The sequence below is a fragment of the Bos indicus genome, chromosome 18 (assembly GCF_029378745.1).
Source record: "Bos indicus isolate NIAB-ARS_2022 breed Sahiwal x Tharparkar chromosome 18, NIAB-ARS_B.indTharparkar_mat_pri_1.0, whole genome shotgun sequence".
NCBI lineage: Eukaryota > Metazoa > Chordata > Mammalia > Artiodactyla > Bovidae > Bos > Bos indicus.
The window spans coordinates 17,126,991-17,142,092 of record NC_091777.1 but is presented as its reverse complement, the minus strand read 5'-3'; the positions used below and the strand labels follow the sequence as shown (position 1 = coordinate 17,142,092).

At 46.7% G+C, this 15,102-nt stretch overlaps 1 protein-coding gene across 3 annotated transcripts in view; it reads left to right on the top strand.

The window, feature by feature from the left end:
* ABCC12 (ATP binding cassette subfamily C member 12) overlaps nt 1-15,102 on the top strand; it is a 95,314-nt gene that overhangs the window by 46,084 nt on the left and 34,128 nt on the right. For 2 of the 3 annotated variants that reach the window (XM_070770512.1, XM_070770513.1), the window contains exons 8-11: nt 2,672-2,820; nt 5,445-5,552; nt 9,694-9,969; nt 13,812-13,883. In XM_070770512.1, coding sequence (XP_070626613.1) covers nt 2,672-2,820; nt 5,445-5,552; nt 9,694-9,969; nt 13,812-13,883 — 605 coding nt within the window. Of the gene's footprint in view, nt 1-2,671; nt 2,821-5,444; nt 5,553-9,693; nt 9,970-13,811; nt 13,884-15,102 lie in introns of those variants that run through there. The other variant, XM_070770515.1, reaches the window with a different exon arrangement.

Here is a 15,102-nt window from a genome sequence, read left to right as displayed (position 1 = left end):
CCCAGGGACGGGGAAGCCTGGTGGGCTGCCGTCTATGGGGTCACACAGAGTCAGACATGACTGAAGTGACTTAGCAGCAGCAGCAGCAGCAACACAGTTTGTAATGATCTTATTTACTTGTTTGTTTCTTGTCTATTGCTCCTCCTGGAAAAGCTTAGACCCTCTTTACCCCTGTATTCCCTGGAACCAGGCACAGCCCCTGGCATATAGTAGACATCAGATTAAAATTTATTAAAAATAATAGGCAAACATGAATTAATTATAGAATGAAATGAGTAAAAGGCCACAAAAGAAACTGAGAGGAGATCCATGGGCATGAGAGATGAGGAAAAGCCTCCTGGCAGAGGCCCTGAAGGACAGGACGGATGTGGACACCGCAGGAGCTGGGGAAGCCCCACTGGGCAGGAGCAAAGGCCTAGAGGCTGTGCTTGGAGAGGAGGTGGCTGCTGTTCTCGAGGGGAAGGGTGTGTGGACAGTAAGTGTTGAATCCCAGGAGAACTGGATTCTAATTCTGCCCTGACCTCTTAAAGAGCAAGTCACTTAGCCCAGGAAGACTTTCCTCTACTGTCAGGGGGGCATAGTGATGGCTTCCCCTGTGTCACGTGGTGGGGAGAGCGGGTTAATGAAAGCCTGCCTGTGCAGGGCTCAGCCCAGCACATGGTCCATAGGCCACACTGCCCGAGCAGGGCTGTGGCAGCATGCTGCTAACGTGGAAGGGTTTTTGTGGAGGAGGCTAGTGTTGCTGTTGAGGACTTTAAACACCAGGGGAGGAGCGCTTGAATTCTATCCGAAAGCAGTACAGAGTCTTGGTATCATCTGGACTACGGAAGGCAGACACGTTCTTTGGGTTTTGTAGCTGTTCCTGAGACACAGGGCAGGGGCCTCAATCTGGCAGTCTTCAGGCTGGCATATGTGTTTTGTTTGGCTCCTACAGTACTTTAACTTTTTCTATTAGTTCCCAAGATTTAAATGTAGGGCCATGTCTCACAAAATTCCAGATCTCAGACTTCAGAACAGTCTAGCGAGCCTGGGACACCCTCGCTCTGGTCTTGCTCTCTGCCCACTCCCTTCATTTACATTGCTTACCTGTAGGCATCTGAGCGTACGATTCCTAACACACAGGGAATCAGATCGGAAAGGACCTTGGAAGCCATCCAGCAATGGCAGCTGACAAGCACTGAGCCCCAGTGCATGCCGGCATTGTACTCAGGGCTGTCTGTGTTTCCTCTCATTTAAAGTTCTCAGCAGGAGCCCTTAACACTAATTTGCAGGAGGATCCAGCAGAAGTTATGCCTTTTTTTTTTTTTTTAAATTGAAGCAGGTGGCGCTAGTGGTAAAGAACATGCCTGCCAAGACAAGAGCTGTAAGAGATGCAAGTTGAATCACTGGGTTGGGAGAAGGGCACGGCAACCCATTCCAGTATTCTTGCCTGGGGAATCTCATGGACAGAGAAGCCTGGTGGGCTACAGTCCCTAGGGTTGCAAAGAGTCGGGCATGACTGAAGTGACTCAGCATGCTCACACACAGTTGATTTGATTTACAGTGGTGTGTTAGTTTGGGGTATACAGCAAAGTGATTCAGTTATGTATATATATACATATAGGTTTCCCAGGGGGCTCAGTGGTAAAGAACCTACCTGCCAATGCAGGACACAAGAGATGTGGGTTCGATCCCTGAGTTGGGAAGATCCCCTGGAGGAGGGCATGGCAATCCACTCCAGTATTCACGCTTGGAGAATTCCATGGAAAGAGGAGCCTAAGTGGGCTACTACGGTCCACAGGGTGACAAAGAGTCGGACATGACTGAAGTGACTCAGCACACATGTATATGTATATATTCATGTGTGGATGACATGGAAAAGAATCTGATATTTTTCAGCTTCTTTTCCAGTATGGTTTATGGTAGTTTAGTGGCTAAGTCATGTCCAACTCTTGTGTTTAGTTGCTAAGTCGTGTCCGACCGAGTCATGTCTGACCAAGTCGTGTCTGATTTCCCAGATAAGAATACTGAAGTGGGTTCCTGTGCCTTTCTCCAGGGGATCTTCCCAACTCAGGGATCCAACCATCACCTAAAGGAACTGGGTGGATCCTTTGCCAGTGAGCCACCTGGGAAGCCCAAGTATCTGTTAAGACCAAACTCACAATTTATCCATCTCCCTACCTCTTCCTCTTTGGTAACCGTAACTTTGTTTTATATGTCTGTAAGTCTGTTTCTACTTCATAAATAAATTCATTTGTATTATTTTTTAAGATTCCACATATAAGTGATGTCATATATTTGTCTTTTCTGACTTTACTTAAAATTTTATATTATGATAATCATCCATGTTGTTGGAAATGGCAATGTTTCATTCTTTTTTATGACTGAGTAATATTCCATTGGATTTCCCTGGTGGCTCAGATGATAAAGAATCTGCCTGCAATGCAGTAGACCGGGTTTGATCCCTGGGTTAGGGAGATCCCTCAGAGAAGGGAGTGGTTACCCTCTCCAGTATGCTTGCCTGGAGAATTCAATGGACAGAGGAGCCTGGCAGGCAACAGTCTATGGGACTGCCAAAAGTTGGACACTACTGAGTGATTAACACTTTCAATATTCCATTGAGTAATATGTTTCTTAATGCTGGTGCTTGACATGCAAGTTAAGACCACTATGGACCATTTCTATTTACTAGGTATAAGGAAGAAGGAAAGGAAGTTACTGGAAAAAGCTGGATTTGTCCAGAGTGGAAACTCAGCATTGGCCCCCATTGCATCGACCATTGCCATTGTGCTGACATTCACCTGCCACATCCTCCTGAGACGCAAGCTCACTGCCCCTGTGGTAAGTGCCTCTCTAGAACTGGCCTCTTCTGAACCAAACTCTGCCAAGTGCCAGATGGGTAGCTCCTCCCCACCTTTGCCCAGCCCTGGCACCAGAACACCTTATCATGGTGAGCCAGGTGACACCAGAATTCCATCCCAACTTCTAAAACCAGTACTTGGGCTAACAGGGAGAAGAGGAGAGCTTAGTAGCAATTCTTGTTTAGTCTACAGGATAGGGATAGTAGTTAATGTTGGAACACAGTTTTACATTTGGAAAACAAAACTGAAGCCAAAGGAGCCCTTTGTTCATATGTATACATATATATGACAGGAGCAGAGTTTGTGGAAGTTCTCTGGGTGGGAGGAGGTGTTGGTGTTGGAAGAAGCAGTATGGTGTCTAGATCAGAGTCCCCCTTGTTTGAATCCCCGCTCCACTCTTTGCTGTGACTTACAGCAGTTCATGGAGCCTCTCTTGCTTCAGCTTTATCATCTGTAAATGGGGTGATGACACTCTCTATGGCTGTGAAGACAGAAGTTCTTTTACACAAAGCACATGGGCCAGCGCCTGGAATGCAGCAAATTCTGCAGAAGTGTTTGCTCTTCTTATTACCCTGATGCTCACCCAGGCCAGGCATAACTGAGTTGAAAGCCTCAGAGGGAGAATTGGATTGAAGTTGCGGGGGGTCTTGAATTACAAGGGGGTTGTGCATTCAAAGGTAAACCTGAGCTAGAGGGGGAATGGCTCCGAACTGAAATAAACAAACAGATATTGAACAAGTGTCTGAAGGGCAAGTGGTTGGAGGAAAAAACACAGAGGCAAGAAAAAGAGAGAGAGAAAAGTAAATAAACTAGGAGAAGTATGCTCACAGGGGAAGAATTGCACCAAAATCAGGGATCTGGAGGGAAGGTGGGGGGAACATTTGAGAAAGCAGGATCTCTTCTGGTGCATCCATTGTAAGGCTGTCAGTCCCATTACTGCCCATGTTTCTTTAGAAGGTACTTTTTTGCACAGTTTTCTGTCACATACACACACACACACACACACACACACACACTCTGGGAGCTTGAACCTAGCCACAAACCCAAAGCCGGTATGAATGTCAATGATGATTGTACTGGAGCCTGAATGAATGCTACCTGGTTCTTGTAACTGCTGTCTATGATCCCAAGCCAAAATCTTTTTTTCCCCCCAGAACACACCAAGCAAATTAATTTGAAGCCAAATTGAGTGCATGTAGTTAGTATTTTCTAAAACAATGATTTAGAAGAAATCTAGATCCAGAGCAATTTGCCTGAATGCTAGGCTTGTATTTCTTTAGACTAATAATCCTTGCAGTCTGCTTCTCTGCCAGAGTCACATCAGTAGGAGGTCAGCCCTGAGGTGCTGTCACATCAGGCAGCCTGGGGGCTCTGGGTTTCCTGAGCCAAGAGGTGCTTTGGAACCTGGAAGAGCTGAGTTCTCTTTGGGGATGTATTTAGGATCAGATGTGATGAAGGTGGCGGAGGGCAGGTTTCCCCAGGGGCTCAGTGGTAAAGAATCTGCCTGAAAGGCAGGAGCCACAGGAGATGCATGTTTGATCCCTGAGTCGGGAAGATCCCCCAGAGGAGGGCATGGCAACCCACTCCAGTATTCTTGCCTGGAGAATCCCATGGACAGAGGAGCCTGGTGGGCTATAGTTCATGGGGTCGCAAAACGTCCGACATGACTGAAGCGACTGAACTCGCTCGTGATGAAGGGAGCATCCTTCATCATGCTCTTAATGAACTACGTGGGATTAGTTGACACCTGGGAGCCCTGTCCACAGGGCCCATTCAGCAGCAGGAAGGATTACTCCAGATTTGTTGAAGGAAGTTGTGTTTTTAATTTCTTAGATGGGTGGTTAGGGAGAGGCTGCTAATTACAAGTCGGGCAGATGAGAAGATGAAATCTGAGAGATGAGATCATGTCCCCCCTGGGGCACTCACAGAGCAAGGAAACTTGTCTTCACTAAAGCCGTATGATATTAGCCACCCACTAGGCAGGGCTCAGTGGGGAAGGCCCTAGTGAAGAGGAGGATTTTTTTGGAAATGGCGGTGGAACAAAGGCCCTCAAATCAGTCCCTTATGAGTGTGTGGAGGTAGAACATGGAGGCCAGCCCCTGAGGGCAGGAGAACGAGCAACCAGCCTAGGCCAAGCACATCATTGCAGGGAGCTTCCACCTTCAACACTGGCCTGTGTGGTGTATAAAAGGATGCTCTATCTCTGAAGGGTCAGATGTCTCTGAGAGAAGGGGACGATTTAGGAAAATCTGCATAAGGTTTCAGTGAATTGTCTAGGCCAAATAAGCATGTGGGATGGATGGGGCTTTCCAAATGCACTCAATTAGAGGCCCTTCTCGGACTTTATCCTCTGGACTGACAGAGATAAGGGGATAAGTTTCCCACCATGTTGATGAAAATCCAAAACCAAAATAGATTAAGATGTTGATATCTTTAATTTGCCAACCCATGATTTCTGAGCCATGAAATGAGAAAATTGTTCCTCTGAGAATCCCAACTGTGCTACTGTTTCTCATTCCAGCAAGTTTAATCCCCATGGACTTAATGGTTCAAAGGCAAGGCAACATCCCATCTTAAACTCTATACCTCTCTTTTGTTCTTCAGGCATTTAGTGTGATTGCCATGTTTAACGTAATGAAGTTTTCAATTGCAATCTTACCTTTCTCGGTCAAAGCAGCGGCTGAAGCCAATGTCTCTCTAAGGAGAATGAAGGTATAACTAACACTGGGTGAGTAGGGAAGAGAGATCTCATTTTTGGGTGGGAAAATTCTCAGGGAAGGGGAGGCTGGGGCTTCCCAGGTGGCGCTAGTGGTAAAGAACCCGCCTGCCAATGCAGGAGAGACAGGAGAGGCTGGTTCGATCCTTGGGTCAGGAAGAGTCCCTGGAGGAGGACATGGCAACCTACTCCAGTATTCTTGCCTGGAGAATCCCATGGACAGAGGACTCTGGTGGGCTACAGTCCAGGGGGTCTCAAAGAGTCGGACATGACTGGAGCAACTTAGCATGCATGCATGTGTCAACCCTTTGGAAGGCTGGGTCATTGGTTTGGTGGATACTGGGAGAAGACCCTCCATTCAGTATTGGATACATAAATATGCATCAAGCAGGATAGAGGCAGAATATTATAGGTGACCTGTTCTTTTAGTAAAAGTAAGATGGAGTCTCCGCTCAGGGAGATGATGTTCCTGACCCTCTACTCTTTTTCCAAGCTATAAATCTTGAGTTGTTCCAGGAGTGGAGTTCAGTCTGCACTGAGCCATCCCCCCTTGCCTATCTAGTTTGTCCTATGATGGTGACAGAGTGATGATAGCCTGGGGGCACCATATTTATACACCCATTTAGCCACTCTGTTTTTTTTTAACTTACCCATTCACCAAAGATTTATGAGTGCCAAACAGGATAAACCAAAAGAGGACCGCACCAAGACACTTTGCAGTTAAAGTGGTAAAAGGCAGCAGGGACTTCCGAAGTGGAGCAGTGGTAGAGAATTCACTTGCCAATGCAGGATATGCAAGAGATGCAGATTCAGTCCCTGGGTTGGGAAGATCCTCTGGAGTAGGAAATGGCAACCAACTTTAGTATTCTTGCTTGGAGAATTTACATGGAGAGAGGAGCCTGGCGGACTACAGTCCACAGGGTCACAATGAGTCAGACACAACTGAGGGACTCAGCATGCACATTAAAAGCAGCAAGGGGAAAGCAACAAGTTATATACAAGGGAACTCCCATAAGGCTAACAGCTGACTTCCACAGAAACTCTGCAGGCCAGAAGGGAGTGGCACAGTATATTTAAAGCGATGAAAGGGAAAAGTCTACAACCAAGAATAATCTACACAGCAAGGTTCTCATTCAGATTTGTTGGAGAGATCAAAAGCTTTACAGATAAGCAAAACGAAAAGAGTTCAGAACCATAAAACGTTTTATAAGAAATGTTAAAGGGACTTTTCTAAGCTGGAAAGAAAAGGCTACAACTAGAAACATGAAAATTACAAACAAAACAAGCTCATCAATAAAGGCAAATATACAGTAAAGGTAGTAAGTCAACAAGGTACAAAGTTAGGAGGAAGGTTGAAAGACAAAAGTATTAAACTAATCTAAATCCACAATAAACAGTTAAGGGATAACAAAACAAAAAGATGTAAAATACACAAAACAGCACTCATGAGGGGAGGAGAATAAAAACACAGGGTTCTTAAAATGCATTTGAAATGAAATGATTAAAATAATCATGTGTTCATATATAGATTGCTAGATATAAACCTCATAGTAATCACAAATCAAACATCTATAAGAGATACACACACAAGAGAAAGGAACCCAAACATAACACTGAAGATAGTTGTCAAATCACAAAGGAAGAGAACAAAAGAAGAGAGGAAGTTTTTTTTCTCAAAAAATTAAAAACAGAACTGCCATATGACCAGGAAGTCTGGAGTAAATATGTGAAGAAAACAAAAACATTAATTTGAAAAGATACATGCACGTGTACCCCACTGTTCATAGCAGTGTTGTTTATAAAAGCCAAGATATGGAAGGAACCTAAGTGTCCCTTTATAGATGAATGAATAAATAAGATTGTGGTACATATATACAGTGGAATACCACTCAGCCATAAAAAGAATGGAATTTTGACATTTGCATCAACATGGATGGATTTGGAGGGCATTATGCTAAGTGAAATAAGTCAAAGAAATACAAATACTGAACAATATCACTTATATGTGGAATCTAAAGAAAACCACATAAAACCCTGACTATAACAAAAAAGAAACAGATTCACAGATACAGAGAAAAAATTAGTGGTCATCAGTGGGAAGATGGAAGGGGGAAGGGGCAAGGTAGGGGTAAGGGAATTAAGAGCTACAAACTACTGTGTATAAAATAGATAAGGTACAAAGGTATATTATACAGCACAGGGAACAGGGAATATAGCCAATATTTTATAATAAATTTAAATGGCATATAATCTATAAAAATTTGCAATCTCTATATTGTACATGTGAGACTAATATAATATTGTAAATCAATTATACTCTGATTTTAAAAAAAGATTTCCTGTGTGCTTCCATATACACAGCATTGTGGAAAATGCAAATACAAAGAAGAGGGTTTTTACTCTGAAAAGCCTCCAATCTAGTATAGGACCAGGTACCCCAGCAACTGCTATATGCAGTAAGGATGTGATGTGCAGGAAAGATAGATTAAGTGGCTTTGAAGTTGAAGCAAGAAAAGGAAAGAAGGAGAGAATTTCAGTCAAGAGAGCAACATGTTCAGATGTCTGTGAATTGATGGAAAGATCTTATTCACTCAAGCCTGAAATGTAGATGTTGTTTTAAATGTCTTAGGGTGGCGCTAGGGGTAAAGAACCTGCCTACCAATGCAGGAGATGTAAGACACATGGGTTCAATCCCTGGGTCGGGAAGATCCCCTGGAGGAGGGCCTGGCAGCCCACTCCAGTATTCTTGCTTGGGAAATCCCATGGACAGAGCAGCCTGGTGGGCTACAGTCTGTGGGGTCGAAAAGAGTCGGACGCGACTGAGTGCGTGCACGTGGGTGCCTGCATCCCTCTTCTCCCGTTCCATCCATATCCAACCAGTCATGAATCTTGCTGACTCACCTCGTGATTACTGAATTCCTTCAAGTTTAAGAGGTACCATTTGTAAGACTCAATCGGAAGATTGCATCATTATTACTTTTTGAATAAGACCCAAGTCGATCTCATCACATTATTTGTCTTAGGCTAGAGGAAAAACTCTATGTCTTGACTCCTCAACCTCCACTCTGTCCCTAGTGGGAATCACCCACTAGGCATGGGGATCACCTTCATTTAAGGCCTCATAGTCTCTCACCTGAAGTACCACAGTGACTTAAGAACCAATCATCTTTTTCCACAGTTGTCCTTTTCAAATCCATGCTGCACTGTTAATTGAGCTGTTAAATGATTTGTCTGATCACTGATATTAACCTGCTTGAAATCCTTGTCCTTCACCCTCCAGGGCTGAGCCCTTGATCAGCGGGTCCTCAGTTATCTCTCCACCTCATTTCCTTTCTACCTTGGGCTCTGGGCCTGGTGATCCTGAATTTCTTGCTTCATAACCCTTCTTGCTGAAAACCACACTATTGCATGTTTCCTTGCATTTGCTCGCGCTGTGCCCTCTACTATAAGATAAAGCTCTCCTCCCCTCCCCTCCCTCATCACGGCCTATACAACACTGTAAGGACTCAGCTCGGGCATCAGTTACATGGGTCTCCAGGATGGGGATCAAGGATCCCACCTCTGACAGTTATAGGGTGCAGTCCCTATTACATTTCACTGAAATGACCCATGCATGTTCCTGTCTCTTACGAGACTGCAGTCTCTTCAAGGACAGGAAGAGTGCTTTATTGATACTTGCATTTCTGTTGCTTACTCCAGAATCTAGCATAGAATAAGCACTTGGCAGGTGTTTTGTTGAACTGAGCTGAGTGGGGACTTAGGAAGGTGACACAGCAGAGGCTGAACATGTGACCTTAGTTTCATAAGCATCAGTGCCAAGCAATAAAGCCCACTGCCCAGATTGGCATAAACTGGCCCTCGTGGGCGTGAGGGTAAAAATGTAGCTGGAATCAGCATTCTCCAATGTGGGTGACCCAGATAGGCCTTGTGGTTAAAGAGTTGTCTGTCCTGGATAGTATGAGCTAGTGGACTATTTTTGTTTCAGCTTTTCCTGGGGGGAATATCTTCAGAATACCTTTCCTGGATGTCCCAGGTAGAATTGCCAAGACTGTGATTTGGGGTCATTAGAAGATATATTGGGATGATTCTTGCAAATGGATGACATCTGCCAAGTTAATTTTGTTTCTTTAATCTTAGAAAATTCTCATAGCTAAAAGCCCCCCATCTTACATCACCCAACCAGAAGACCCAGATACTGTCTTGCTTTTAGCAAATGCCACCCTGACATGGGAGCAAGAAACCAGCAGGAAAAGTGGCCTAAAGAAGATGCAGAACCAGAAAAAGCATTTTCTCAAGAAACAGAGGCCAGAGGCGTACAACTTGAGTCCATCAGCTCAGGGAGCCCCTGACGAGGAGGAGCGACATGACAGCCCCAAATCAGTTCTACACAATATAAGCTTTGTGGTGAGAAAGGTGGGTATGTGTTCCAAAGGTGTGGCCTGAATATGGTTCAGTTTGAGCAGGAGGTGGTGGTGGGATGTCTCCATTTCTCCCTAAATTTTAAAGCTAGTAAATCAGCCATGGAGTTATCGCTCCAAGCTGAGAGAATACCGTGGTCTTAGTGGTTCTTTGTGCTGATCTTCAAATTTCAGAGGAGTTGGCAACCAGTTCCAGGGTTGAACGGACACTCCATTTCAGGTGGCTAGACTCAAACTGACTAGCCTTCATAAATCTTTTTGGATTTGTTGTTAATTTCACATTGGAGTACTATGATAGATTGTAATAGCTGACAATTACGAGCAATTTCTATTTACCAGGTACTAAATGAACTCATTTAACCACCCCAGTGGCCCTATGAGATGGGTCTATAGCCACCCCACTTGATGACTGAGGAACCAGAGGCACAGCAGGTTAAATACCTTGTTCAACCCACGCAGCTCGAAAGTGACAGAAGAGGGCTTCACACCCTGGGCGCCTGGCCCCACAGTCTGCACTTAACCATTATGAGACGCTGCTCTTGTGAAAAAATGAAATGAGAGCAATAAGCGGCCCAGCAACAGAAGCCAGCCAGAGTCTGCTGCCTGCCCCCCTCGGGATTGCGGGTGGGGTAGAGTGTTTAGAGAAGCTCTGCATTTGGGGAATGTCTGACCTTCTCCTGCGTGTGGTTTTCTTGCCCTGGGAACTCAGCAGCCGTGCTCCCTGGATGGCAGTGTTGATTTTGTTGCAAAGGGCTCAGCATTAATCTTGTGCCTAATATTTTAATCTCCCATCTTGTTGACTCACCTTTTCCCCATGTGAGCACTATAGAGGGAGAGGTTCTTATGTATTATGTGACGCTAAGCTCAATAGCTGGTGTAGAGTGGTACTTCTTGTAGTTAACAAGGCTGTCTGCACGCATTCACTGGAAATGCTATTTGGTTGGCTGAGTGCAGTCGAGCTTGGTTCTCAGTTAAGTCCTGCTGTGTGCACTTGCTTGCTCATCGCTTTACCCCGCCTATGACGTGCAGCACCCAGATTACTTCAACCATGCCTTCAGAGTTGCTCCCAAGAGGCCTCAGTGAACTGCTCTTGGGTTGTAAAGAAGCTGCCTCTGATCTCTGCACTTGCTTTCCTCCTTTTCAGTACACTGGTTGCTCCTGACTTGTCATCAACAACATGGTCAATGTTTTGTGAAGTAAGGTGAAGTCAAAGCGGCAGCACACTGTCCTGGGGGTTCGGGCTCTTCCTCTCCAGCCTAGTGGACCTGGGCTCCGGTCCCTGCCACTGGTCAGCTGTGTACCTGAATATACTCTCTAACCTCTTGAAGTCAGCTTCTTTACCTGCTCCATGGGTATTTTAACAATAGTACTGACTTTCCAAGGTGGGTGTGAGGACAGAAAGACCTCACACAAATGCTAAGTCCCTGTGGACATGAGCTATGGTTGTTGCCTTTTTCCTCCAATAATCATATCCAGCTTAAGTGCTGCCCTTAAGTGTCCTAAATTCAAGACATCCATGTTTTCCCAAATTTAGTTCCAAGATTCTATTAGACTGTAACTTCTTCAAGGTCAGGGCCCATATCTTCTACACAGCTGTGACCTCACACTGGGCCCAGTGCCTGGCACAGAATAGATTCCCAGTAATGTTTTCTGAATGAACAAATGAATGATCAGAAACTCAGGGGTGAGGCCTCATGGATTTCTTGCTGAAAACAAGGATAAATCTAGGCTGAAACAAGGCTCAGACCTGGCTGCGAGTAGCAGACAGGACTCAATGAAAAGCCAAATGACTAGGCTGGTTGGATCCATCCTTGTGTTTTTTTGTCTCAAAGTCTCCATAATGACCCCTTTCCTTGTAGTTCTTTTAGTGGAATTAAAATGATCAGTTTTATTTATGTGCAGCTCCGATGACTACAAAACATCTGCCCTGATCACTGTTTTATCGCTAGTGCCTACTGCTGTGCCTGGTGTTCCGTGAAGACTTACCCAAGGGATGAGTGAGGACAGGCAGCAAACCTCATGTGCTGGGGTAGCAGGCCAGCACGAGGCCCTTCTGATCTAGCTCTGGTGGAAAAGGAGTCATATTTGGTCCCATGCTGGGCATCTTTGCTCCGAGGGATTGCTGCAGGTCTTTTTTTTTTTTTTAATTTTTATTTATTCATTTTTATGGCTGTGCTGGGTCTTTGATGCTGTGCAGGCTTTTCTCTAGTTCAGGAGAGCAGGGGCCACTCTTCGTTGGTGTGTGAAGGCTTCTCACTGCAGTGGCTTGTCTTGTTGCAGAGCATGGGTTGGGCTGTGCAGGCTTTGGTCGCTGCAGCATGGTGTCTCAGTACTTGCGGTTCCTGGGCTCTCGAGCGCAAGCTCAACAGTTGTGGCACATGGGCTTTGTTGTGCATGTGGGATCTTCCCAGATCAGGGGTCGAACCCGTGTCTCCTGCATTGGCAGGCAGATTCTTTACCATTGAGCCACCAGGGAAGCCCTGGGAGCAGGTCTTAATGAGAATGTTCCAGATGTTGCAACCACAGCATTGCAATAGCTGCTTGAACTCGAGTGGGTCTGTGCCAACCTCAGAGTCTCCACATGGACTCCTCCTCTGCCAGTGGTGGCTCCCTGCTGATTGCTACACAGCTCACCCCCTCACCTCCCCTGGGTCTTACTCAGACATCACCAGTAGCAGGTACTACCACTGACCCATCCGTGTGTCCTGGCCACCTTCCAGTGGCCAGATCAGCATTTGTGTGCCTGGTGCCCTCTCCACCACGCTCAATGAGCCAAGACATCAACAGTCGAGGGAGCAGCTCTCAGACACTGGCTGTGGGATATTTATCCCGATTCCTTCAACCACTGGGAGGAGAAAGATTCAGTTTCTGCGATTCCTTGAGTTTCCCAGCAGCACTGAGCTTCATTTGCCTCCTGTGGGAGCTGACCCAACAGCACACCCTTGATGGGTCACCCTCCTTCTCCTGTACCATCCTCCTCCTCCCAGTCGGTGTTTCCTGCACCTCCCCATCAAGCTTCCGTCACTCAACTCCTTGCTTTGGGTCCTCTTTCTGGGAGAACTCAAGCTAAGATGTCCACCTTCCCGGTAAGGCCTCCACCCCCATTTCCTGCCTGCTTTATTTGTTTCCACAGCATGCATCTGTCACACTTCATATTTTATTTAATTATCTTATTTACTGTCTGCCCAGCTAAAGCATAAGCTCCATTAGGGTAGACCCAGACTGGACTGTTGTGTTCTTTGCTGTACTGTGCTGTTGCTGGGATTCAGAACAGCACCTGGCACAAAGCAGGCTTTAACAATGATTTACTAGTTGAATTAATATATCTGCAGCCATAGAAAAATCCATGAACCCAACATGCTGGAACAACATAACTGCTCAGTAATTTCAGACTGAGATGTTATGGTGGGAGGGTGCTTTAAGAGGACTTTTAGAAAGCTCCCAGGCCTCTGCACTTCAAGGCTGCCCCGTCGCTCTGGGCTGTGCAGCCTTTAGCGTCCATTGAATTTGCTTTCCTGGAGTCTGGGCACAGGACAACTCTCATATTCAGGGCCTGTGTGTCCCAGACCAGCACAGGCTGTTTTGCATCAGTACTTATACGTGATTTCTAGAAGTCCTCTGGGCACTCTGCTGGGCTGTGCAGGGGAGGCACCCAATTAGGGCTGAGGTTCCAGCATCCTCCCAGGCTGTGTATCAGGGTTGGGGTGTGAAGCTGCGGCTGTCACCTCACAGGGCCAGCAGTGACCCATTGGCCCCTGCCTGGCCTGGCCAGCACAATTTGCGGATGACCCTCTAAGAGCTGGGAGACTGACGGTCTTTTTTCTGTTTTTCTGATAGGGGAAGATCTTGGGCATCTGCGGGAATGTCGGGAGTGGGAAGAGCTCCCTTATCGCAGCTCTGCTAGGACAGGTGAGCTGCGTGCGCAGCGCGGTGACGGTGCAGTGGTTCCCTGCCCGCCTTGTCCAGGGTCCTGGCCTCAGCCGCACGGGATGCTGTCCTCAGAGTGAACAGTGAGTCCCAGGCAGTCCATGCGTTTGGCAGCTCCAGGCCTGAGGGGCCGGACCTTCCACACTCTCTCTGCTTTGCCCACTGAGTTAAGCAGTGAGAGCTTTCTTGCCTGGAGCTCCATCTTGGTCAAAGGGAGAGACGGGTCATTAAACCCACGGTTTTCTCATGACATGCTTGGCTTGTGCCGATTAGAAAGGCCAGCCAGGTGGCTTGGCAGGGAAGCACCTGAGAACCTGCAAATCACGGGAACTTTAGATCCACCTCCATTTCCCCCGCTTCTGCCCAGAGGAGGTGCTGGTCCTTGGAGGAGGGGCTGAATGAATGCACGAACCAAAGCACACCTCGTGGTAGGAATGGGGGGCTCTTGTCCCTTGCCTGCCATTTCTAGCTGCGTGACCCCAGGGAGATGGCCAAGCCGTCCACTGTATCCACAGTCAATGAACCGTTCACAGTTACCAAGACTTCCCAAGTGAAAGAGAAACATTCAGGGAAAAATATTAAGTCCCCTTCCCCCTCACTCTGCGCTCCAAAAGAGCTTGAGACCTGTGACTGCCTTTGCCTGCAGTGGAGACAGGGGAATGCCAGGCTCAAAAGAGCCTCTCCAAACGGGGTGACTTCTGCTGGCCTCAGCTGGCTCGTTTGTAGGAAGAGTGACAGCTCCTTCCCTGCTTGAAGGCAGAGGTGGGGACTGAGGCAGGTGAGCTGCTCAGCCCCTTGTGCTCTGGGATTTGGCATGTGTCTGTGACAACCCTGGAGTCGGCAGGTGCATGACAGGTGACCCAACCTAATTCTCCACCTGGAATCCTTTCCACGAAATCCTGTAAGAGATGAGCCAGCCTCTACTCAGATACCTCCAGTGATGGGGGACTCATGACCTCACCCTGATCCCTCTTTGGGGAGTTTTGAGGTGTATTGGGAGTGAAATTTACCTCCTTCTAACTTCTACTCTTGGCCTGCTCCTTTGGAACGTCCCAGAGAAAACAGAATCCAGCTGCCGCGTGACAGGTGCATGGTGTCCACAGCAGCCCCACAGCCTGTGTTCTCCAGCATGCAGGGCTACCTCTGCCCCTTCTGGAACATTTCCACCTGGCCTCTCAAATGTGTTTGAGTGCCTTGATCA